This window comes from Zea mays, chromosome 10 (assembly GCF_902167145.1).
Source record: "Zea mays cultivar B73 chromosome 10, Zm-B73-REFERENCE-NAM-5.0, whole genome shotgun sequence".
Lineage (NCBI taxonomy): Eukaryota > Viridiplantae > Streptophyta > Magnoliopsida > Poales > Poaceae > Zea > Zea mays.
The window spans coordinates 91116838-91143427 of record NC_050105.1 but is presented as its reverse complement, the minus strand read 5'-3'; the positions used below and the strand labels follow the sequence as shown (position 1 = coordinate 91143427).

Here is a 26590-nt window from a genome sequence, read left to right as displayed (position 1 = left end):
AGACTAGCATGGGCTGGCTGTGGCATCGCCGTTTAGCTCATGTGGGGATGAAGAACCTTCACAAGCTTCTAAAGGGAGAACATGTGATAGGTCTAACAAATGTAACCTTCGAAAAAGATAGACCTTGTGCAGCTTGTCAAGCAGGTAAACAGGTGGGAAGCTCTCATCATACCAAAAATGTGATGACAACATCAAGACCTTTGGAGTTGCTTCATATGGACCTCTTCGGACCCGTCGCCTATCTAAGCATAGGAGGAAGTAAGTATGGTCTTGTTATAGTTGATGATTTTTCCCACTTCACTTGGGTATTCTTTTTGCAGGATAAATCTGAAACTCAAGGGACCCTCAAGCTCTTCCTAAGGAGAGCCCAAAAAGAGTTTGAGCTCAAAGTGAAAAAGATAAGGAGCGACAACGGGTCCGAGTTCAAGAACCTTCAAGTGGAGGAGTACCTTGAGGAGGAAGGAATCAAGCACGAGTTCTCCGCTCCCTACACACCACAGCAAAACGGTGTGGTAGAAAGGAAGAACAGGACGCTCATAGACATGGCAAGGACAATGCTTGGAGAATTCAAGACGCCCGAGCGTTTTTGGTCGGAAGCCGTGAACACGGCTTGCCACGCCATAAACCGGGTGTACCTTCATCGCCTCCTCAAGAAGACTTCGTATGAGCTTCTGACCGGTAACAAACCCAATGTTTCATACTTTCGTGTATTTGGGAGTAAATGCTACATTCTAGTGAAGAAAGGTAGAAATTCTAAGTTTGCTCCCAAAGTTCTAGAAGGGTTTTTGTTAGGTTATGAATCAAATACAAAGGCGTATAGGGTCTTCAACAAATCATCGGGTTTGGTTGAAGTCTCTAGTGATGTTGTATTTGATGAGACTAATGGCTCTCCAAGAGAGCAAGTTGTTGATCTTGATGCTGTAGATGAAGAAGACGTTCCAACGGCCGCAATACGCACCATGGCGATTGGAGATGTGCGGCCACAGGAACAAAAAGAGCAAGATCAACCATCTTCCTCAACAATGGTGCATCCCCCAACTCATGACGATGAACAGGTTCATCAAGAGGAGGCATGTGATCAAGGGGGAGCACAAGATGATCATGTAATGGAGGAAGAAGCACAACCGGCACCTCCAACTCAAGTTCGAGCGACGATTCAAAGGAATCATCCCGTCGACCAAATATTGGGTGACATTAGCAAGGAAGTAACTACTCGTTCTAGATTAGTTAATTTTTGTGAGCATTACTCTTTTGTCTCTTCTATTGAGCCTTTCAGGGTAGAAGAGGCCTTGCTAGATCCAGACTGGGTGTTGGCCATGCAAGAAGAGCTCAACAACTTCAAGCGAAATGAAGTTTGGACACGGGTGCCTCGTCCCAAGCAAAACGTTGTGGGAACCAAGTGGGTGTTCCGCAACAAACAGGACGAGCACGGGGTGGTGACAAGGAACAAGGCGAGACTTGTGGCAAAAGGTTATGCCCAAGTTGCAGGTTTGGACTTTGAGGAGACTTTTGCTCCTGTGGCTAGACTAGAGTCAATTCGTATTTTGTTAGCCTATGCCGCTCACCATTCCTTCATGTTGTTCCAAATGGATGTGAAGAGCGCTTTCCTCAACGGGCCAATCAAGGAGGAGGTGTACGTAGAGCAACCCCTGGCTTCGAGGATGAACGGTACCCCGATCACGTGTGTAAGCTCTCTAAGGCGCTCTATGGACTTAAGCAAGCCCCAAGAGCATGGTATGAATGCCTTAGAGACTTTCTAATTGCTAATTCTTTCAAGGTTGGGAAAGCCGATCCAACTTTATTCACTAAGACTTGTGATGGTGATATTTTTGTGTGCCAAATTTATGTCGATGACATAATATTTGGTTCTACTAACCAAAAGTCTTGTGAAGAGTTTAGCAGGGTGATGACTCAAAAATTCGAGATGTCAATGATGGGCGAGTTGAACTACTTCCTTGGGTTCCAAGTGAAGCAACTCAAAGATGGCACCTTCATCTCACAAACGAAGTATACACAAGACTTGCTCAAGAGGTTTGGGATGAAGGACGCCAAGCCCGCAAAGACTCCAATGGGAACTGACGGACACACCGACCTCAACAAAGGAGGTAAGTTCGTTGATAAAAAAGCATACCGATCTATGATAGGTTTCTTGCTTTACTTATGTGCTAGTAGACCGGATATTATGCTTAGTGTATGCATGTGTGCTAGATTTCAATCCGATCCAAAGGAGTGTCACTTAGTGGCCGTGAAGCGAATCCTTAGATATTTAGTCGCTACGCCTTGCTTCGGGATCTGGTATCCAAAGGGGTCTACCTTTGACTTGATTGGATATTCAGACTCCGACTATGCTGGATGTAAGGTCGATAGGAAGAGTACATCAGGGACGTGCCAATTTCTAGGAAGGTCCCTGGTGTCATGGAGTTCTAAGAAACAAACTTCCGTTGCCCTATCCACCGCTGAGGCCGAGTATGTTGCCGCAGGACAGTGTTGCGCGCAATTACTTTGGATGAGGCAAACCCTCTGGGACTTTGGCTACAATCTGAGCAAAGTCCCACTCCTATGTGATGATGAGAGTGCTATCCGCATGGCGGATAATCCTGTTGAACACAGCCGCACAAAGCACATAGACATCCGGCATCACTTCTTGAGAGACCACCAGCAAAAGGGAGATATCGAAGTGTTTAATGTTAGCACCGAGAACCAGCTAGCCGATATCTTTACCAAGCCTCTAGATGAGAAGACCTTTTGCAGGCTGCGTAGTGAGCTAAATGTCTTAGATTCGCGAAACTTGGATTGATTTGTAGCATGCATGTGTCTTATGCTTTGATCATGTTCCTTTATGCATTTTATTATGTATTTGTGGTGTTCAAGTTGTACAAACACTCCCCAGACCTCAAAAGTCCATGATGCACATATTTAGGGGGAGATGTGCTACAACTTGACCCTTTGAGACTAACCATGTGCTTGAGTTTTCTTAATTTAGTCTCAAAGGAGGTTTGAAAGGGAAAATGTGGACTTGGACCATGCAAGACTTCCACTGCACTCCGATGAGAGGGTAACTTATTCCAAGTTCATCTCCATGCTCTTATTGCCTTTTTATTCATAATTGAAGATTTTGGTGAGGCAATGGGGTTCCAGGGCCAAGATTGATCCCGTTTTGGTGCTTGATGCCAAAGGGGGAGAAAATAAGGCCAAAGCAATGAATGGATCAACTACCACTTGAAAATTTTGAAAATAGTAGAATAGAGCTTTTGGTTTGTCAAAAATCTCTTAGTGTCTCTTTTGTCAAAAGTTGGCCTCTTGTGGGGAGAATGGTTGATTATACGAAAAAGGGGGAGTTTTTGAAATCTTTGATCAATTTCTCTTGGAACAACTCTCTTTATGTCTCAACAAGTGTGTTTGACTTAGAGATAGGAAATTGAGGTTGATTTGCAAAAACAAAACCAAGTGGTGGCAAAGAATGATCCAAATATGCCAAATTTGATTCAAAACAAATCTGTGTTCTTATTTGCATTGATGTTGCACTTCTTTTAGTTGCTTTTTGTTGTGTTGGCATTAATCACCAAAAAGGGGGAGATTGAAAGGGAAATGTACCCTTGGGACATTTCTATAAGATTTTGGTGATTAAGTGCTCCACACAAATGCTTTGAGTAATATTTGTGCCAAAGACTTAAGAAGTGCAAATCAAGAGTAAAGGTATGTTTCTAAGACTTAGTACATTGTTTTGGAGACTAATGTATTGTGTATAAGTGCTAGAAACAGGAAAAGACCAATTTGGAAAAGACTTGGCTGAGCAGCCAAGACTCTGCGCAGTCTGGGTGCACCGGACAGTGTCCGGTGCGCCAGGCTGGCGTCTGTCAACTGGCTGCTCTCGGGACTTCGACGGCGGTGTACGGCTATAAATCACCTAACTGTCCGGTGGTGCACCGGACTGTCCGGTGAGCCATTCATAGGCGAAGTCGTCGCTCTCGGGAAGCGATCAACGGCGTACGGCTATAAATCACTGGACTGTCCGGTGGTGCACCGGACTGTCCGGTGAGCCAACGGTCGGCCGGGCCAATGGTCGGCCGCGCAATCTGCGCGAGACACGTGGCCGAGCCAACGGTCAGAAGGGGGCACCGGACAGTGTCCGGTGCGCCAACGGCTCAGGATCTTCAACGGTCGGCTGTGCCAAAATAGGAAAGAAATCTGCACCGGACAGTGTCCGGTGGTGCACCGGACTGTCCGGTGCGCCAGGCGACAGAAGGCAAGAATTGTCTTCCTGTAATGCTCTCAACGGCTCCTAGCTGCCTTAGGGCTATAAAAGGGACCCCTAGGCGCATGGAGGATGAGATCAAGCATTCTCTAAGCATTCCTAAGCACCAAGACTTCAATTCCGCGCATTTGATTCTTTGTGATAGCAACTAGAGCTCCATTTGAGTAGAGAACTCTCCGGGTTGTGTTGAGAGCTCGAGTTGTGACTTGTGTGCGTGTTTGTGCTCTGATTTTGTGTCTTGTGTGCGTTGCTCATCCCATCCTTACTTCCGTGCTTCTTTGTGAACATCAAATTGTAAGGGCGATGGCTCCAAGTTGTGGAGATTCCTCGCAAGCAGGATATAGTGAAACAAAGCAAAACATCGTGGTATTCAAGTGGGTCTTTGGACCGCTTGAGAGGGGTTGAGTGCAACCCTCGTCCGTTGGGACGCCACAACGTGGAATAGGCAAGTGTTGGACATGGCCGAACCACAGGATAAATCACTGTGCCTATCTGTGTTGATCTTCTTGTGGTTATTGTGTTTTGCAAGAACTCCTCTAGCCACTTGGCTTTACTGTGCTAACTCCTAATCAAGCTTTGTGGATTAAGTTTCAAGTTTTTACAGGATCACCTATTCACCCCCCTCTAGGTGCTCTCAAGGTTGAATAGAGTTTTTGATGCTATTGGTTTTATGTATCCTGATTACCGCTACCCTCTGAAAGGGCAAAAGAGAAAAAGCGCCACTTCTGGAAAAGGAGATGTTTCAGTTGCTCTAAGCGAGGCCGCGCGAAAGAGGAAGAAGGTGAAGGTCCTTACTCACCGACCGCGCTTTATCGAACCGGCCTCAGTGCCCGAATTTGGTGGTGAGACCTCTATGGCTATTGAAACCAAAGGGCCTGCTCTTACACAGAAGAATGAAGAGCCAGCTGCAACGTCGAAGGCTGATAAAATTGAAGAGCCGAGAGCTGAAGGGACAAAAACATCAGAATTTTTAAGTCCTTCAGCTCAAGTTGAAGTGCCAAAAACTCAAAAAGGTCCAGCAGTGACCCCAAAAAGAAAAAGGATGGTTAATGTTCTAGATGTATTGGAAACAATAAAGTCTTCGAGCTCCACTCCGAAGAAAATTGCCGAAATTCCCGAAGTGCAAATTGAGACAACAGCCTCTGATGCCGAAGCTGCAAAGCACCAAGCTGAAACTGAAGCTGGGGCTTCAGAGCCCGCCAAGGTGAAATCTTTGGGAACCATAGAAAAAGAAACAAAAACAGCAGAACAAATTTTGATTGAAGAAACTGGCACTGCCACCCCCGAAGCATTTTCCGAAACTCTCAATTATACTTTGCGACATGCTTCGGGAAAATAGTTGACTGAAAAAGAAAAGCAAGAGGCTCAGTTCTATGCCCAAAAATTGAAATATTCGAAGGGGGCATTGATTTTCAATGGCAGCGGAGAAGAAGACTTCTTATACTGTCTCCCAGACAGCAAGGAGATCTCTGTCTGCCGAGAGATGGGAAGAAGCTTCGGATTCCCGACGCTAGAAGACGGGCTCTCAGTTCTATCAAAAGATGAATTGGCCGACAGCTTGGCGTACAACAGCTTAAAGGTGAAAGAACAAGATTTTTGTGTTTAAAAACAAGATTTTTTCGTTTGCTTAATAACACACTTTTTTTGCAGGGCCTTATTCTTAGCAACGCCCTCAGGACGCAAAAAAGCGCCGAAGACGAAGGATATACCATGGCCTTGAATAACCTTCGTTCCGAAGTAATTGAGCTAAGGAACGAAGGTCTTGAAAAAGACAAAATATTAAGCTCACTGATAAACAAGATAAAAGAAGATGAGGCAACTTCGAAAGCCCAATCTGAGACCCAGAAGCGCGAAATTGAAGATCTTCGGAAACAGCTGACAGAAGAAAAATTAAAATGTGCGGTTGCCGAAGCTGACCGAGATGCCACTGAATACTGGAAAAATCACTGGGAGAAAACAGCTGTGGAGCTTTGTTCTTCAAAAGAGAGATGCTATGAAAAATCTATGGCGTGTGTAGAAAAGATAAAAACCAGCTTCGCCAATATTGGCGCATACTCAAATGAAGACAACTTCGTGGTAGGCGATCCCGAAGGTCCAATCGAATGGATCAAGGGCGAAGCCGAAGCCTTTGAGGAAGTTTTGAGTGGCAGTGGAGATGTCTGCGCCTTCTTAGGTTCCAGAGGAATTGCGACTATCTTAGAGAAGGCAGGATGCGAGCATGTGAAGGTTCTGGCTCAAGCTGAAGCTGTGTTTTCTACTGAAGATGTGAAAGACCCTTCGGCTGAGGCAAGCCTAATTGGCGGAAAGTTTTTTACCGATATCTGGGAAAATGGTGGCCGAGAGATGGCCCACGAAATTATAAAAAAGAGTGAAAAAGATACCCACGAAGCTAGAGAAGCAGCAAAGGCAGTTGAAAAAACTGCAGAACTTGAAAGACAGATAGGTATTGTCTGATTGCCTTTGACTTTATGTTTTATCCTTGTGACTTCAAGCTTATTCATATTTTGTATTGCAGCCGAATTATCTCCTCCCCTGGAGCCCTTTGAGTCACAAACGAGCCCCAAAGCAAAAAGTGAAGATGAAATTATTAAGATGGCCGAAGCTATTATGGACAAAGTTGTAACTCAACTGCTAAACGAAGTTGCGGAAGTAGTTCTAAAAGAAGACTAGCTATTGTTGTAAAAACATTCGGAGTACTGATGTAATATTTGTTGAACAAAGTGTGTAATATTCTATAGTTTTGAAAGTAATATATATAAGCTGTATGTAATTCAGTTCTTTACGATGCATGAAACTTTACATACATACCGTTTTTGAGCCTTTGGCAAAAAAAACACCTTCCCTTCTTTTCATGCTTCGTAAAGAATATCCATATTGGTGAAAATATTATGCTTCGTAAGCAACAAATTTCCTCTGATACTAAAGTTGACGATATTGTACTTCTTCAAAATTTATTTTGTGCCTTGGCACAACTTCTTCGAAAACAATTTCCGAAGATTAATATTGTATTCCCTTCTTGTGCCATTGATGCAATATGATGTATGATGTCATGTTTATGTGAATGATGTGATGGTGCTATGATATGCAATGATGATATTTATGCCGAAGGTACACACACATTACCATAGTAGAATAGTCTCTTTGCCGTTTATTTTTCGGCTTCACCGTTTATTTTTCGGTGTATCAGCGTTGACTTTTCACTGTAAGCCTCCCTTAGGAGCTTCTTCGCCTTTTATTTCGGCGGTATCAGCATTTATTTTTCGCTGTAAGCCTCCCTTAGGAGCTTCTTCGCCTTTTATTTCGGCGGTATCGGCGTTTATTTTTCGCTGTAAGCTATGCATTCCCTTTGGAACGACTTTTGAGCAGAAAACTTACGCTTCGTTCCCTTAAGAACGACTTTTGAGCAAAAAACTTACGCTGCGTTCTCTTAAGAACGACTTTTGTTGCTCCGACAAGGACTTGCCATGCGTTCCTTAAAACGGTTTTTTGTTGCTTCGTCAAAACTTTTGGAACTTCGTCAATTTATGAAGAAGGTATATTACATTATGATAAAGACGAAGCTATTACAAGAAATTGAAATCAACAAAAGAACTAAACTTTCAATGATTGCTCTTTATTGAATAAAGGTAAATGATAACAAATGTAAAAACTGTTTTAGAGGTAGGATATTTCTTAGTAAATGTGCTTCGATTCTGGCACAGTACTGTTGACTATGCGAGCTTCGGACTGCTCCCTGAAGTCTCGCTGCTGGTGAGTTGCTGGCTCCCTTCTGGCTGCTGGCCTTGGGGATAAGCGGGTTGCATTGGTGGTGGAGGTGGAGGTTGTTGCCAAGATGCCTGAGGTTGGCTTGCCGAAGCAACAGAAACTGCAGGATGGTTACCCACATACTCTAGAATGTACGGTGAGTGGTACGAAGCAGTATGCATAACCTGCTTCGGCTGGCTCTGTTGGGCTGCAGCTTCTGCTATCTCTTTTTGTTTCTGGATGGTGACATGGCACATCCTGGTAGTATGGCCCTTGTCCTCACTGCTGAATAGGCAATAAATTTTTTTGGGCTGATCCCCAAACCTTCCTCCGAAGCCCCTGGCGCCTCTGCCCCTTGGAGCTGGGGGCCGAGGATAACTCTGTTGCTGCCCCGAAGCCTGGGAGGAATACTGCAGCCTCTGTTGCTGACTTCCCCTGTCGTCATTCTGAGTAGAGTGGATTGATCTTACGTGCCTAGGGTGAACTCTCCCTCTGAAGCCCCTGGTCATCTCGGAGAACCTTAAGCTTCCTCCCTTCTTTGTCGAAAGTCATTATCTGCGCGGATATATTCATCCATCTTCTGAAGCAGTTTCTCCAGGGTCTGAGGGGGTTTCCTAGCGAAGTATTGGGCCGTAGGTCCTGGCCGAAGTCCCTTGATCATGGCCTCAATGACAATTTCATTGGGCACTGTTGGCGCTTGTGCCCTTAAACGCAAGAACCTTCGGACATACGCCTGAAGGTATTCTTCGTGATCTTGTGTGCACTAGAACAAAGCTTGAGCAGTAACCGGCTTTGTCTGAAATCCTTGGAAACTGGTAATCAACATATCCTTCAGCTTCTGCCATGATGTGATTGTTCCTGGCCGAAGAGAGGAGTACTAGGTTTGTGCAACATTCTTGACTGCCATGACAAAAGATTTCGCCATGACTACAGTATTGCCTCCATACGAAGATATGGTGGCTTCGTAGCTCATCAGAAACTGCTTCGGATCTAAGTGCCCGTCATACATGGGGACCTGGGGTGGCTTGTATGACGAGGGCCAAGGTGTAGCCTGTAGTTCTGCTGACAGAGGAGAAGCATCATCAAAAGCAAAATTTCCTAGATGAAAATCTTCATACCATTCATCCTCATTGTAGAAGCCTTCCCGATGAAGCTCCCTATGTTGGGGCCCTCGCTCTTGCTCATCCTGAGCAAGATGGCGTACTTCTTCCGTAGCTTCGTCGATCTGCCTCTGAAGGTCGGCCAGTCGAGCCATCTTCTCCTTCTTCTTTTGTACTTGTTGATGAAGCATCTCCATATTCCTGATTTCTTGGTCCAGCTCGTCCTCCTAGGGCGTTGGACTAGTGGCCTTTCTCTTCTGGCTTCGGGCCTCTCGAAGAGAAAGTGTCTCCTGGTTTGGATCCAACGGCTGCAGAGCGGCAGCTCCTGTCGCTGAAGCTTTCTTTGGCGGCATGACGAAGGTCGATGCTTGCCGAAGGTGGTCGAAAAGGGTTCACCGGAGGTGGGCGCCAATGTTGGGGGCTTGTTCTCAAATGCTATGAGTTAAGAACAAGACAACACAGAAAATGTTAAACATAAAAGTCATTCGCCCTTCGAAGCATTATTTCCCTTGGGAGATAATGATTTTCAGACGAAGGTTATGAAAGACGTACCTTCGTCAATACAACACATAAATCTCTACTACACCTTAAGGCTGGAGCGAGGGCGTCCACCACCCTCACTGTGCCCCCGCTCCAACCCCCGCCCGTGCCGTCTTCCTCCCTACAATCCCGCCCGCACCGTCCCTTCCCTGCAATCCCGCCCCCGCCCGCGTCGTCCCTTCCCTGCATCCCGCCCTCGCCCTCGCCCTCCCTCCCCTCCCCCCGCTAATCTCGCTGCGCCGCGGGATCTATGGCGCCGCCCTCGCCCAACCCCCCAGCTAATCTCGCCGCGGCATCCATGGCGCCACCCTCGCCCTCCACGCCTCATGTCGGTGTGCCCCTCCCTTACGGCCGCCTAGCGACGGTGAAGTCGTCAATGGCCGCGGTGGCCGACGGCGTGGACGTGGGCGCGTCGTCCTCCATGGGCTCCGCGGTTGCCGAGTCTCCTGCTGCCTCCCCATCGTCCATGGGATCTGCGGCGTCCACCGGTGTCACCATGCCTCCGCCCTCGCCCTCCCCCCCGCCAATCTCGCAGCGGCACGCCATCCCAGCTCGTCTATATCGCATCGGTGCCCGCCCCATCCCCGCAGAGGTCGCGTCTGTCGGCCTCTTCCCCACCGCGTCGCCCCTGCTCCCCACCCGCGCCGAGCTTGACGGCGGCCTTCGTGGGTCTGATTCGCCCCCGCGACTTCTGTGTCGCCCCAACTCCCTACCCACACCGAGCCCAATGGCGAAGATGTCAATGAGGCTCGCATGACGGCAGCTTCAGCGCCTCCAATCTACTTCTGCGCCGCCCCCGCTTTCTGCCCTTGCCGGCCCCACGCCAAGCCTGACAGCAAGGATGTCGATGAGGCCCGCGTGACGATGGCTCCCACAACTCCAATCTGCCTTCGCGTCGCCCCAACTCCCCGTCCATGTCGAGTTCGAGTAGGACGAGGACGAGGAGGGCAGCGCCAACAAGGTGGAAGGGATGGGCTCGACACCTTCATGCTCTTCTACACCGTCTTCTCTGTCATCGACCCCAAGTGCGACGCCCGCGACTCACACGTCCCGATGAGCACCAACCAACGGTACCGTCTCTTCCCACGTCGCCAATTCCACCACGCACTCCACCTCCTCAACGACTCACGCCTGCTCCGCGACCTTCGGTTCAGATTCTTCATCGCCAAGTGCTCGCGCCCCCATTGGTCACTGCCGCTCTGACAGGGACAGGGAAGAGAGGAACCAATTTCTTCAGCATGGTCTAAACACAGGCAAGACCCCATACAAGAGGGCCAGTCCATCGGCGTCATCGCCAACGACGTTGACAAGAACGGCAAGCCACACAAGGTCAGGCTCTACTCCATCGCCAGCAGCGCTAACGACGACTTTGGCAACTCCAGATAGTGAGTAGCCAATCTCCTCTTCTTTCTCTCTCTCTCTCTCTCTCTCAATTCTGAACCAACCATTCGCCATCACAGAGCCGCTGCCCGCCCTCGTGCGGTGGAAAGACTCAGAGCTGTTATTGGGGTGCCATGTTTTCATTAGAGGAAAGGGTTCCATCAAGATCCAGGGAAGGTAAAAGAAGTTTCTCTTCTTTTTTTGAACTAAATGTTCTTTTTCACATCCATCAAATTAAAGTCATGTTGCTTATTTAACTCTCAGGCAAATATGTTTTTTTGGGTCATTTGAATCCCAATTTATTTTCTTGAACTGGTAATGTTGTGATCGAAGTTTCTCTAAACAGTATCTTAGAAATGTTCATGGTTTCTCAGCAATATAATTGATTACTTTTACAATATTTTGCAATTTACTTCTAGCATGGCTTACCTATCATACTCTTGCCAATATCATACTCTTGCCAAGGGAGCCTCTGCATGGGTACGGACTCGATGCCACCCTCTCCTCTCTTCGTCTTGTTGGGCGATCGATCGGCTCCGCATTGATTGACTGGTCGTGGTTTTGACGGGGTTTTGCCGTCACTGGCTGGATTGCCTGATTTGCTTTGCAGGTGAGCCTGTGCGGTGGCCAGGTCGTCTCATGGAGGAACGGCCGCGGCGAGGAACTCCTCTTCACCAGCAGCAAAGTGAATCCCCATCCCCTCTTTTTCTTATTTACCACACTACTACTAGCAAGATTTTTGTCCTCATTTTGCTTGTGTTGTACTACTGTTTATCTATGTTATATTTCAGAAATTGAATATAACAACTCAAATATTGGTTTACTATGCATTGCAGGCTCAACACTTTTCATCTTGCTGGAAGGGGTGACATGAATGTAACTCTTGGTATACCCCGGCTGAAAGAAATACTGATGACTGCATCAGATAATATTAGGACGCCTGTTATGAAGTGTCCTTTGCTCGAACATATTTCTGAGTGAGTTTTAATTCTTTTAGTATGATGAACACTTGAGTTTTGTTTCTACTGTATTTTCATTACTATATCAAAGCACATACATTTATGACTTTCACGTGCACCAATCTCTGAGGTATGTGCATTCATTTTTTCTTTTGGTGAATGCCTAGGGATGATGCTAATGGTGGTTGCAAAGCTTAGGAGGGTTCGTGTGGCTGATATAGTGGAGAAAATTGAAGTCTGCACAGTTCCTTTTTACAACTCTAATGGGTGTGTTTCAACCCTGTACAAGTTACAGATGAAACTCTATCCACAAGACCAGCTTGAGTCAGGTCTTACTGTAGATGAGTGTCAGGCAATCTTGAGAACAGTTTTTGTTGAGGCAATGGAACATGCAATTGAAAAGCATCTAGATCTGCTATACAAAATAAATGAAATCCGTGTTGTTAAGATAGAAGATACAGAGGGCTCATTATTAAATGGTGATGAAGAATCTCAAAGTAGACATGCTGATGGAGGAGACACTGGTACAAGTGATGATGATGATCAAAATGATAATGATGTTGACTTGGGAACTGATGCAGAAAAGATGAAACGGCAAGAGAAAGATGAGATGGAGTATGATGATGATACTGAAACCGAGGAGGGAATGGGTAGCGAATCTGAGGAGAGCGATGAGGATCCAGCTGAGCCAGGTGATGATTCACAAGAGGCTGATAAAGAACACATGATCTCGAAGTCTGAGACGACTTCAGTGGATGACCTGCCATATTCTGTAAAAAAAGGGAAAAAATCAAAAGATGATCGTGGAACAGCTAAACTAGAAGAGAAAAATCAAAATGAGGGAAGATTAGATGACCAGAAACAGGTTTTCAGATTTTCCTGCCATTTGATTTGCTTCAGTGTTCTTCTAGCATTTCTATTGGAGCTGTATGTGTTCCTGAAACTGACACCTGTTGTCGGCGTATCGAGACCGGGGGGTCCCTAGCCGACGAGTGAATGTCGCCGCGTGCCCTAGCCCAGATGGGTCGACGCGAGGCCGAGCGCGAAGGGGGAAGTGAGGTGGCCGGAGACCGACGTGAGAGAGGTGGGAATCCCGCGGCCTTCGTGTTCGTCCCGCGCCCAGGTCGGGTGCGCTTGCAGTAGGGGGTTACAAGCGTCCACGCGGGAGAGGGAGAGAGCGGCTTCAAGCGAGCGCCTGTCTCATCCTCGTCCCCGCGCGGCCAACCTTCTCTAAGAGGGCCCTGGTCCTTCCTTTTATAGGCGTAAGGAGAGGATCCAGGTGTACAATGGGGGTGTAGCAGAGTGCTACGTGTCTAGCGGAGGAGAGCTAGCGCCCTAAGTGCATGCCATTGTGGCAGCCGGAGAGATTTTGGCACCCAGCTGGTGTGATGTCGTGGCCGTCGGAGGAGTGCCGGAGCCTAGCGGAGGGACAGCTGTCGGAGCTGTTGAGTCTTTGCTGATGTCCTCTTGCTTCCGTAAGGGCGCTAAGAGCTGCCGTCATCACAGAGTATGCGGGGCGCCATCATTGCCTATCTGGCGGAGCGAGCCAGATGGGACGCCGGTCTTGTTCCCGTGGCCCGAGTCAGCTCGGGGTAGGGTGATGATGGCGCCTCCTGTTGACGTGGCTGGTCTGCGCCCTAGATTGGGTGATGTGTAAGCTCCTCCGAAGCCAAGGTCGAGTCTGTCTTCCATGGCCGAGGTCGAGTCCGAGCCCCTGGGTCGGGCGAGGCGGTGACCGACGGCTGAGGCCGGGGCGGAGTCCGAGCCCCGGGGGTCGGGCGGAGCGGAGTTCGTCGTCTTCCGGGACTTAGCCCGAGTCCGAGCCCTGGGTCGGGCGGAGCGGAGTTCGCCGTCTTCTGGGGCTTAGCCCGAGTCCGAGCCCTGGGTTGGGCGGAGCGGAGTTCGTCGTCTTCCGGGGCTTAGCCCGAGTCCGAGCCCTGGGTCGGGCGGAGCGGAGTTCGCCGTCTTCCGGGGCTTAGCCCGAGTCCGAGCCCTGGGTTGGGCGGAGCGGAGTTCTGAAAGGGAAATGTGCTCTTAAGCCATTTCTAAGTATTTTGGTGATTGAGTGCCAACACAAGTGCTTAAATGTGAATTTATGCTCATGCATGGACAAAGTGCAAATCAAGAGTAAAGGTATGTTTCTAAGCCTTAGTACATTGGTTTTGTGTACTAATATACTTGTCTAAGTGTTAGAAACAGAAAGAAGAAGAAAAGAAAAGAGGTGAAAAAGACTTGGCTGTGTACAGCCAAGACTCAGCTCAGTCTGGCACACCGGACTGTCCGGTGGTGCACCGGACAGTGTCCGGTGCGCCAGGCTGACTCGGCGTGAAGTGCCCGCTCTCGGGAATTTGCCGACGGCGTACGGCTAAAATTCACCGGACTGTCCGGTGTGCACCGGACTGTCCAGTGAGCCAACGGTCGGCCGGGCCAACGGTCGGTCGCGCAATCTGCGCGGGACACGTGGCCGAGCCAACGGCTAGAAGGGGGCACCGGACTGTCCGGTGTGCACCGGACATGTCCGGTGCGCCAACGGCTCCGAGCCAGCCAACGGTGGGCTTCGCCAATTAAGGAAGGGAATCGGGCACCGGACAGTGTCCGGTGTGCACCGGACTGTCCGGTGCGCCACGCGACAGAAGGCAAGATTTGCCTTCCCTGATTGCTCTCAACGGCTCCTAGCTGCCTTGGGGCTATAAAAGGGACCCCTAGGCGCATGGAGGAGATAACCAAGCAACCTAAGAGCATTCTTGATCATCCACACTCAGTCTTTGCGCATTCGTTTGTCATTCTCAGTGATTCGAGCTCCGTTCTAGTGAGAACTTTGAGATAGTCTTTTGAGCTCAATTCTTGGCCGTGTGTGTGCGCATTTTGCTGTGGATTTGTGTGTGTTGCTTCCCTCCCTTACTCCGTACTTCTTTGTGAAATTCAATTGTAAGGGCGAGAGACTCCAAGTTGTGGAGATTCCTCGCAAACGGGAAAAGATCAAAGTAAAGAAGAACACCGTGGTATTCAAGTTGATCATTGGATCACTTGAGAGGAGTTGAGTGCAACTCTCGTCCGTTGGGACGCCACAACGTGGAGTAGGCAAGTTTTGTACTTGGCCGAACCACGGGATAACCACCATGTCATCTCTGTGATTGATTTCTTGTGGTTATTGTGTTTTGGCTCCTCTCTAGCCACTTGGCAATTATTGTGCTAACGATTAACCAAGTTTTTGTGGCTATAAGTTTAAAGTTTTACAGGATCACCTATTCACCCCCCCCCCCCTCTAGGTGCTCTCAATTGGTATCAGAGCACATTCTCTTCAAGAAAGGGACTAACCACCCGAAGAGATGGATCCTAAGGGGAAGGGAATCATGATCAACGACAAGGAGAAGGAGTCCTTCATCAACGAGCCAAAGGATGACAAGTCCAACGACTCGGGCTCGGGCCACAGACGAAAAGATGGGAAGAAGAAGAAGACAAGGCGCATCAAGGAGATCGTCTACTACGACAGCGACGAATCTTCCTCTTCCCAAAAGGACGACGACAACGACTACAGGAAGACGGTCAATTCGAACTTTTCATTTGATTATTCCCGTATTCCACATAGTTCGAATTCGCATTTGCTTTCAATTCCTCTTGGCAAACCTCCACACTTCGATGGGGAGGACTACGGATTTTGGAGTCACAAAATGCGTAGTCACTTATTCTCTCTCCATCCAAGCATATGGGAGATTGTAGAGAATGGAATGAAATTTGATAGCTCAGATAGCCCTATGCTTATAAATGAACAAATCCATAGAAATGCACAAGCTACTACTGTTCTCTTAGCATCTTTGTGCAGGGAAGAGTACAATAAGGTGAGCGGCTTGGACAATGCCAAGCAGATATGGGACACCCTCAAGATCTCTCACGAGGGCAACGACGTCACCATGCTCACCAAGATGGAGTTGGTGGAGGGCGAACTTGGGAGATTCGCTATGATAAGGGGGGAGGAGCCAACCCAAACATACAACCGGCTCAAGACCCTTGTCAACAAGATAAGGAGCTATGGAAGCACGCGATGGACGGACCACGACGTCGTCCGCCTAATGCTAAGGTCCTTTACCGTTCTTGATCCTCATCTCGTAAACAATATTCGTGAGAATCCCAAGTACACGACGATGACGCCCGAGGAGGTACTCGGAAAATTCATAAGCGGGCGGATGATGATCAAGGAGGCGAGATACGTCGATGACGCGTTGAACGGTCCAATCCACGAGCCTCAACCCATTGCTCTCAAGGCAACGAGAAGCAAGGAGACACTACCGAGCAAGGTGGCTCAAATTGAAGCGGCCGGGCTTAATGATGAAGAAATGGCTCTCATCATCAAGCGCTTCAAGACGGCGCTTAAAGGTCACAAGGGACAGCCAAGCAAGATCAAAACAAAGGAGAAGCGCTCGTGCTTCAAATGTGGTAAGATTGGTCATTTCATTGCTAACTGTCCCGATAATGAAAGTGACCAGGAAAAGGGGAACAAAAGGGAGAAGAAGAAGCATTACAAGAAGGCCAAGGGCGAGGCACATATCGGAAAGGAGTGGGATTCGGATTGCTCCTCCTCCGACTCCGACAATGAAGGACTCGCCGCCACCGCCTTCAACAAGTCATCCCTCTTCCCCAACGAGCGTCACACTTGCCTCATGGCAAGGGAGAAGAAAGTAAGCACTCATGATACTAGTACTTATGCTTCTTCAAGTGAGGATGAGTCTAGTGATGATGATGAGATAGATTACTCATGCTTATTCAAGGGATTAGATAGATCTAAAATTAATAAGATTAATGAGTTGATTGATGCTTTGAATGACAAGAATAGATTACTAGAAAAACAAGAGGATCTTTTATATGAGGAGCATGATAAATTTGTTAGTGCACAAAATTCTCTTGCTCTAGAAATTAAAAGGAATGAAATGCTCTCTAGTGAATTATCTACTTGTCATGAGTCCATCTCTAAATTAAAAAGTGTTAATGATGATTTGAATGCTAAGTTAGAAATAGCTAATAAATCAACATCTTGTGTAGAAATTGTTGAAACTTGCAAGAGGTGTAAAGATTTTGACATTGATGCTTGTAGTGAACACCTAGTTTCAATTTCCAAACTTAATGATGAATTGGCTAGTCTTAATGCTCAACTTAAGACTAGCAAGAGTAATTTTGATAAGCTAAAATTTGCAAGGGATGCCTACACAATTGGTAGACACCCCTCAATTAAGGATGGACTTGGCTACAAGAAGGAAGCCAAGAACTTGACAAGCCATAAGGCTCCCATCTCCGCCAAGGAGAAAGGGAAGGCCCCTATGGCTAGTAGTGTGCAAAAGAACCATGCCTTTATGTACCATGATAGGAGACAATCTAGAAATGCTTATAGGAGATGTAACGCATATGATGCTTTTGATTCTCATAACATGGTTGCTTCTAGTTCTTCTTATGTGCATGATAGAAATGTTGGTAGGAGAAATGCTGTTCATAATATGCCTAGGAGAAATGTTGTTAATATTCCTAGGAAAGTAGTGAATGAACCTTCTGCAGTTTATTATGCTTTAAATGCTTCCTTTGCTATTTGTAGAAAGAATAGGAAAATAGTTGCTAGGAAGTTAGGGGCAAAATGCAAGGGAGACAAAACTTGCATTTGGGTCCCTAAGGATATTTGCACTAACCTTGTAGGACCCAACATGAGTTGGGTACCTAAGACCCAAGCCTAAATTTGCCTTGCAGGTTTATGCATCCGGGGGTTCAAGCTGGATTATCGACAGCGGATGCACAAACCATATGACGGGGGAGAAGAAGATGTTCACCTCCTACGTCAAGAGTAAGGATTCCCAAGATTCAATTATATTCGGTGATGGGAATCAAGGCAAGGTAAAAGGGTTAGGTAAAATTGCAATTTCTAATGAGCACTCTATCTCTAATGTGTTTTTAGTAGAGTCTCTTGGATATAATTTGCTATCGGTTAGTCAATTATGCAATATGGGATATAACTGTCTATTTACAAATGTAGATGTGGCTGTCTTTAGAAGAAATGATGGTTCACTAGCCTTTAAGGGTGTATTAGACGGCAAACTTTATTTAGTTGATTTTGCAAAAGAAGAGGCCGGTCTAGATGCATGCTTAATAGATAAGACTAGCATGGGCTGGCTGTGGCATCGCCGCTTAGCACATGTGGGGATGAAGAACCTTCACAAGCTTCTAAAGGGAGAACACGTGATAGGTTTGACTAACGTGCAATTCGAAAAAGATAGACCTTGTGCAGCTTGTCAAGCAGGTAAACAAGTGGGAGGAGCACATCACAGCAAGAATGTGATGACCACCTCAAGACCTCTGGAGCTGCTACATATGGACCTCTTCGGACCCGTCGCCTATCTGAGCATAGGAGGAAGTAAGTATGGTTTAGTTATTGTTGATGACTTTTCCCGCTTCACTTGGGTGTTCTTTTTGCAGGATAAGTCTGAAACCCAAGGGACCCTCAAGCGCTTCCTCAGGAGAGCTCAAAATGAGTTTGAGCTCAAAGTGAAGAAGATAAGGAGCGACAACGGGTCCGAGTTCAAGAACCTTCAAGTGGAGGAATACCTTGAGGAGGAAGGGATCAAGCACGAGTTCTCCGCTCCCTACACACCACAGCAAAATGGTGTGGTAGAGAGGAAGAACAGGACGCTAATCGATATGGCGAGGACGATGCTTGGAGAATTCAAGACCCCCGAGCGTTTTTGGTCGGAAGCCGTGAACACGGCTTGCCACGCCATCAACAGGGTCTACCTTCATCGCCTCCTCAAGAAGACTTCGTATGAGCTACTAACCGGTAACAAACCCAATGTATCTTACTTTCGTGTATTTGGGAGCAGGTGCTACATTCTAGTGAAGAAGGGTAGAAATTCTAAATTTGCTCCCAAAGCTGTAGAAGGGTTTTTGTTAGGTTATGACTCAAATACAAAGGCGTATAGAGTCTTCAACAAATCATCGGGTTTGGTTGAAGTCTCTAGCGACGTTGTATTTGATGAGACTAATGGCTCTCCAAGAGAGCAAGTTGTTGATTGTGATGATGTAGATGAAGAAGATGTTCCGACGGCCGCTATACGAACCATGGCGATTGGAGAAGTGCGGCCACATGAACAAGATGAACAAGATCAACCTTCTTCCTCAACAACGGTGCATCCCTCAACTCAAGACGATGAACAGGTTCATCAAAAGGAGGCGTGTGATCAAGGGGGAACACAAGATGATCACGTGATGGAGGAAGAAGCACAACCGGCACCTCCAACCCAAGTTCGAGCGGTGATTCAAAGGGATCATCCCGTCGACCTAATTCTGGGTGATATTAGCAAGGGAGTAACTACTCGGTCTCGATTAGTTAATTTTTGTGAACATTACTCCTTTGTCTCTTCTATTGAGCCTTTCAGGGTAGAAGAGGCCTTGCTAGATCCGGATTGGGTGTTGGCCATGCAGGAGGAGCTCAACAACTTCAAGCGCAATGAAGTTTGGACACTGGTGCCTCGTCCCAAGCAAAATGTTGTGGGAACCAAGTGGGTGTTCCGCAACAAACAGGACGAGCACGGGGTGGTGACGAGGAACAAGGCTCGACTTGTGGCAAAAGGTTATGCCCAAGTCGCAGGTTTGGACTTTGAGGAGACGTTTGCTCCTGTGGCTAGGCTAGAATCAATTCGTATCTTGCTAGCATATGCCGCTCACCATTCTTTCAGGTTGTACCAAATGGATGTGAAGAGCGCTTTCCTCAATGGGCCAATAAAGGAGGAGGTGTACGTGGAGCAACCCCCTGGCTTCGAGGATGAACGGTACCCCGATCATGTGTGTAAGCTCTCTAAGGCGCTCTATGGACTTAAGCAAGCCCCAAGAGCATGGTATGAATGCCTTAGAGACTTCTTAATTGCTAATGCTTTCAAAGTTGGGAAAGCCGATCCAACCCTTTTCACTAAGACTTGTGACGGTGATCTTTTTGTGTGCCAAATTTATGTCGATGACATAATATTTGGTTCTACTAATAAAAAGTCTTGTGAAGAGTTTAGCAGGGTGATGACGCAGAAATTCGAGATGTCGATGATGGGCGAGTTGAACTACTTCCTTGGGTTCCAAGTGAAGCAACTCAAGGACGGCACCTTCATCTCCCAAACAAAGTACACGCAAGACTTGCTGAAGCCGTTTGGGATGAAGGACGCCAAGCCCGCAAAGACTCCGATGGGGACCGACGGACACACCGACCTCAACAAAGGAGGTAAGTCCGTTGATCAAAAAGCATACCGGTCAATGATAGGGTCTTTACTTTATTTATGTGCTAGTAGACCGGATATTATGCTTAGCGTATGCATGTGTGCTAGATTTCAATCCGATCCTAAGGAGTGTCACTTAGTGGCAGTGAAGCGAATCCTTAGATATTTAGTTGCTACGCCTTGCTTCGGGCTCTGGTATCCAAAGGGGTCTACCTTTGACTTGATTGGATATTCAGACTCCGACTATGCTGGATGTAAGGTCGATAGGAAGAGTACATCGGGGACGTGCCAATTCTTAGGAAGGTCCCTGGTGTCATGGAACTCTAAGAAACAAACTTCCGTTGCCCTATCCACCGCTGAGGCCGAGTATGTTGCCGCAGGACAGTGTTGCGCGCAACTACTTTGGATGAGGCAAACCCTCAGGGACTTTGGCTACAATCTGAGCAAAGTCCCACTCCTATGTGATAATGAGAGTGCAATCCGTATGGCGGAAAATCCTGTTGAACACAGCCGCACAAAGCACATTGACATCCGGCATCACTTTCTAAGAGACCACCAGCAAAAGGGTGATATCGAAGTGTTTCATGTTAGCACCGAGAACCAGCTAGCTGATATCTTTACCAAGCCTCTAGATGAGAAGACCTTTTGCAGGCTGCGTAGTGAGCTAAATGTCTTAGATTCGCGGAACTTGGATTGAATTGTAGCATACATGTGTTTATGTCTTTGATCATGTTCATTCTGCATTTTGTTGCTTATTGTGGTGCTCAAGTTGTACAAACATTCCCTGGACCTCACAAGTCCTTGTGTAAGTGATGCACATATTTAGGGGGAGTTGTGTTACAACTTGACCCTTTGAGACTAACCATATGCTTGAGTTTGCTTGTTTTAGTCTCGAAGGAGAATTGAAAGGGAAAAGGTGGACTTGGACCATGAAAGACTTCCACTGGACTTCAATGAGAGGGTAACTTATTCCAAGTTCATCTCATGAACTCCTATTGCCATTTGCTCTTAATTGAAGATTTTGGTGAGGCAATGGGGTTCAAGGGCCAAGATTGATCCCGTTTTGGTGCTTCATGCCAAAGGGGGAGAAAATAAAGGCCAAAGCAATAAATGGATCAGCTACCACTTGAGAAATTTTGAAAAATAGTAAAATAGAGCTTTTTGTTTTGTCAAAACTCTTGCATTGTCTCTTTTGTCAAAAGTTGGCCTCTTGTGGGGAGAAGTGTTGATTATGGGAAATAGGGGGAGTTTTTGAAATCTTTGATCAATCTCTTTTGGAATGACTCTCTTTATGCTTCAACATGTGTGTTTGACTTAGAGATAGAGATTTGAGTCTGATTTGCAAAAACAAACCAAGTGGTGGCAAAGGATGATCCATATATACCAAAAATTGAATCAAAATAAATTTGAGTTTTATTTGAAGTGATATTGCACTTGTTCTAGTCGCTTTATGTTGTGTTGGCATAAATCACCAAAAAGGGGGAGATTGAAAGGGAAATGTGCTCTTAAGCCATTTCTAAGTATTTTGGTGATTGAGTGCCAACACAAGTGCTTAAATGTGAATTTATGCTCATGCATGGACAAAGTGCAAATCAAGAGTAAAGGTATGTTTCTAAGCCTTAGTACATTGGTTTTGTGTACTAATATACTTGTCTAAGTGTTAGAAACAGAAAGAAGAAGAAAAGAAAAGAGGTGAAAAAGACTTGGCTGTGTACAGCCAAGACTCAGCTCAGTCTGGCACACCGGACTGTCCGATGGTGCACCGGACAGTGTCCGGTGCGCCAGGCTGACTCGGCGTGAAGTGCCCGCTCTCGGGAATTTGCCGACGGCGTACGGCTAAAATTCACCGGACTGTCCGGTGAGCCAACGGTCGGCCGGGCCAACGGTCGGCCGCGCAATCTGCGCGGGACACGTGGCCGAGCCAACGGCTAGAAGGGGGCACCGGACTGTCCGGTGTGCACCGGACATGTCCGGTGCGCCAACGGCTCCGAGCCAGCCAACGGTCGGCTTCGCCAATTAAGGAAGGGAATCGGGCACCGGACAGTGTCCGGTGTGCACCGGACTGTCCGGTGCGCCACGCGACAGAAGGCAAGATTTGCCTTCCCTGATTGCTCTCAACGGCTCCTAGCTGCCTTGGGGCTATAAAAGGGACCCCTAGGCGCATGGAGGAGATAACCAAGCAACCTAAGAGCATTCTTGATCATCCACACTCAGTCTTTGCGCATTCGTTTGTCATTCTCAGTGATTCGAGCTCCGTTCTAGTGAGAACTTTGAGATAGTCTTTTGAGCTCGATTCTTGGCCGTGTGTGTGCGCATTTTGCTGTGGATTTGTGTGTGTTGCTTCCCTCCCTTACTCCGTACTTCTTTGTGAAATTCAATTGTAAGGGCGAGAGACTCCAAGTTGTGGAGATTCCTCGCAAACGGGAAAAGATCAAAGTAAAGAAGAACACCGTGGTATTCAAGTTGATCATTGGATCACTTGAGAGGAGTTGAGTGCAACTCTCGTCCGTTGGGACGCCACAACGTGGAGTAGGCAAGTTTTGTACTTGGCCGAACCACGGGATAACCACCGTGTCATCTCTGTGATTGATTTCTTGTGGTTATTGTGTTTTGGCTCCTCTCTAGCCACTTGGCAATTATTGTGCTAACGATTAACCAAGTTTTTGTGGCTATAAGTTTAAAGTTTTACAGGATCACCTATTCACCCCCCCTCTAGGTGCTCTCAAGTTCGCCGTCTTCTGGGACTTAGCCCGAGTCCGAGTACTGGGTCGGGCGGAGCGGAGCTTCCTATGGTGCCTGCAGCCGGGCCTGACTGCCTGTCAGCCTCACTCTGTCAAGTGGCACCGCAGTCGGAGCGGCGCAGTGTGGCGGAACTGCCCGAATTATTCCAACTTAAGTGTCCAAGTCCCGCCTTAGAGGCTAGACCACACTTAAATGGGAATAACCCGTCAATCCCTCGGATCTAGTCCGACACGGCCACTGACAGGATCAAGTACCACAATCTCACTCGAAGGCGAGTCACAGAGCAAATACAATAAAGCATAAAACCATACATGTCATAATGTTGAATTATTACATCACCATCATCATCATCGGAGTTTCTGCAAAAGTATCCCTCATTGTTCGAAGTGCAGCGGAATAGAACTAACGGTAAATAAAACAGAGAGATGGGGAAGCATGTCCCATCACTCCTCATGCTCCTCCTCAGCCGAGGCAGGGTCCCACTCGACAGTCCAACCCGGTGGCAGGGTGGTCGGCCAAGTTATCCCCGCAACCATCTCCTCCAGAGAACCTGTAAAAATTATGCCACAAGCAAGGCTGAGTATACTAATACTCAGCTAGACTTACCCGGTGTGAGGAGTCTACTCCTCTACCTCTAGACATGCAGCTGTTTGGCTGTGGGGTTTGGTTGCCAAAAGCACTAGCTGAGTTTCTAAATCAAGATTTTAACTTAGTCAAAGTTAAGTGTGACTCTCTTAAGGCTAAAAGTGAACTATCTACTCATACATGGTAGCAAGCATTATTAACAATCAACATCTTATCTCAACTCATCATACTTCCACTTATTACTCAATGTAGCATCATGGATCAAGCAGTCTCATTAACTGCGAGAAGCAGACGATTCGAATCGAGTTTTTATCCTTGCAAGGTAAACCTAAACACACGACATGCAGGGGCACTCCGTCCCCACACACATCAACCGTCCCCATCGATTCCCCGTCAGCAGAAAAGGCTCACCGCCTTGGCGTACAATGCCTCACTGACCCCGACTGGCCGTCGTGCAGTGACCGCACTTGTACCCACCATAACCGGAATGGGAGACCTCGTCTCAGGTCGCGTGAGGGGCAAAGTCTACTGCCAGGTTCAATCAGGTACTAGGCTTACCGATTTACCATATTTCTCGGTATGTGTTTAGTACGTTCAAACGCTTGACACACGGTACCACACCTTAATCCTTATTCAAATTTCATCTCATAGACAACCAATCCCCATGGATTGTTGTCCATCAACCAGTATCATGATAATGTGAAAGTGGGTACAATCAATTCCCTGATCTCGCGCGAGTGCTAGAAAAATCACTCGTCTTCTACCGAGATCCTATTTAAATAAAGCAACTACTCGACCTATCATACTAGTATTCATCTCAATGGGATTCCTGAGATCATGCAACTAGGGTTTCAAACAATTCCTACACTTAAGTGCACAATCAATCCTACAAGCATTAAGTGAAGTAAAATAGTATAATAACAGGTTATGCATAAAACCGGGGCTTGCCTTCCAAAGCAGTGGCAGGCAGGTCCTCTGGTGCTGGCTCTGGTGCTGGATCTGGGGCTACCTCCTGAGCAGCTCCTTGCTCCGGCACGAGGATGTACTCTCCGTCAGCAAGATTACAGTCTAGCGAATGCAATGAACATGTATGTCATGATTATGCATGATTTAATAACATTATGCAAAAAGAGACTAAGTCAAGAAGTAACTTAGGGTTTTCTTAGTTATGCGGGGCTTCTAGTGGTACATAGATAGACTTATTACTCTTTGGACTTAGGTTTTCATTTAGGACAACATATTGGTTTGGTATTGCTTTGATATATTTTTGTGGACAGCAAATAAAGTTTTTAGGGACAACCTTTATTCATATCTTTTATTTCTCTTCCCTTAATTTCCATTTAGGTTTTCTAGGGTAGGTTTGAACTACAACAGGGTTTTAATAATTTCCAAAAATTCTGTAAAAATTACAGTGGGTTGTCACTGGCTATTTTAGCTTGTTTTAAGAATTTGAGGCTTAAGGTATAAAAGTTAGGCCTTAAACAAAAATAACAAAAGTTAGGCAAAAAGGGGCACTTTACACTACACCTCCTAGTTAGGGGTAGGCTCTGTCCTAAAGGTTATTTTTGTTGGCATCCCCTGGTAATAATAGGTCTTTGTGCTAAAAATCACAGGAAACTAAGGGGTGGTTAATTAGCTATGATTTTCTCAAGTTTAATGTCAAAAAGGCACTTTCTACTACATTATTATTTGAAAAATGTCAAACAGCAGATTTCTTATTTTTCCTAAGTTCTTTCTGATAAATCAATAGTTATCCCAAGGGTGGGGGTGTTTTTACCTTGGGGTCATTTTTGTAGGGTTTTTCTAAGTTATCCTTGTTTTAATAAAATAAAAGATATCCTACTTAATCTGTACTAAACCAGGGTATGATATATTTTTCCAGTGAACTATATTGAATAAGTATCTCAACAAAAATAGGGGTGCCCTCTGGTTCCTTATTTATGTCACCTTTCCTATTTTTCTTAATCTTAAACACATTATGGGATAAGGGGTAAAATATATCCTAATGTAGTGGACAGAGGTGTTTAACATTTTTAACTAGGTCAGTAGGTAGATAATAACTTCTCTAAATTTTTCTAACCTTAGTTAAATAATACAACCATTTTTCTTGCTATTATTAAGCTTTTGGTTCAAACTGTAATTAAATCAGGACCTTACATTTTTCTATAGTACTTATGTGGTTTTATATTTTTCTTAGACAGGTTACATTATTTAGAGTCTGGCAAAATTAGTTTGACCAAATTTGGGTAAACCAAACAGAAGTTATAGGTTTTTAAAGTTTCTGTTTGAATTTAAATCAGGTTTTAATTAAGTTTTTCTGGAAAAACAGTTTGCGCCGAGGTCCCTGGGTTTAAACTGAATCAAACCTCGCAGATCTACCCTTACGCTACTATTCACTTGGGTCTCTGACTTTTCACTTAACCCCCTGGATTTCTCTCCCTCACACCCGTAGTCCCTCCCCTAACTGAAACAGTAGCCGCAGGAAAGGAAAGGGTGGCGCGGCTTACCGGCGGCGAGGGAGGTCTGGCGAGGTGGTCGGTGATGTTCAGGAGGTCGCGACGGTCACGTCGATGTGCGGGTCGGCGTCAGAGGTGGTCGGAGCTCCCCTGGCCACGAACACAGGCGGCGGGGATCGACGGCGACGCCTGCTCCGGCCAAACCACGGCGGCGTAGGTCAATTAGGGTGCACGAGGCGCTTCACGGGGTGACACAGAGGCCGTGCGCGCAACGAATCGAGAAATGGTGAAGGGGTTTACCCGGTCCACGTGCGCCGGCGAGTGCTTGAACTCCGGTGAGCGCGATTCGGCTTCTCCGGTGACGCGGGCTCTCGGTTCAAGCTTGAGCCAAGCTCACGGTCTCACCAGGAAGCTATCTGGGGCTTGAATCGAACGGAGGGGGGCTGGAGAGGGGTTGGCCACGGCGGTGGCTCTTGGTCGGCACTGGCGGGTCGCGGGGAGGTCGCCGGAGGCAATGGCTGGCTCGGGCGAGTCCGGCGAAGTACGGAGGAGGTAACGGGGAAGGCAACCGAGCGCTGGGGCAGGTTTTATAGGC

At 46.9% G+C, this 26590-nt stretch overlaps 1 protein-coding gene across 1 annotated transcript in view; it reads left to right on the top strand.

Annotated features, from left to right (window-relative positions):
- The first annotated feature begins 11857 nt into the window (after positions 1-11857).
- The window catches only part of LOC109942860 (DNA-directed RNA polymerase I subunit 1), a 40099-nt gene continuing 25366 nt past the window's right edge, over positions 11858-26590 (top strand). The window contains exons 1-2 of the mRNA XM_020545415.1: positions 11858-11996; positions 12146-12843. Coding sequence (XP_020401004.1) covers positions 12148-12843 — 696 coding nt within the window. The 5' untranslated portion in view covers positions 11858-11996; positions 12146-12147. The remainder of the gene's footprint in view (positions 11997-12145; positions 12844-26590) is intronic.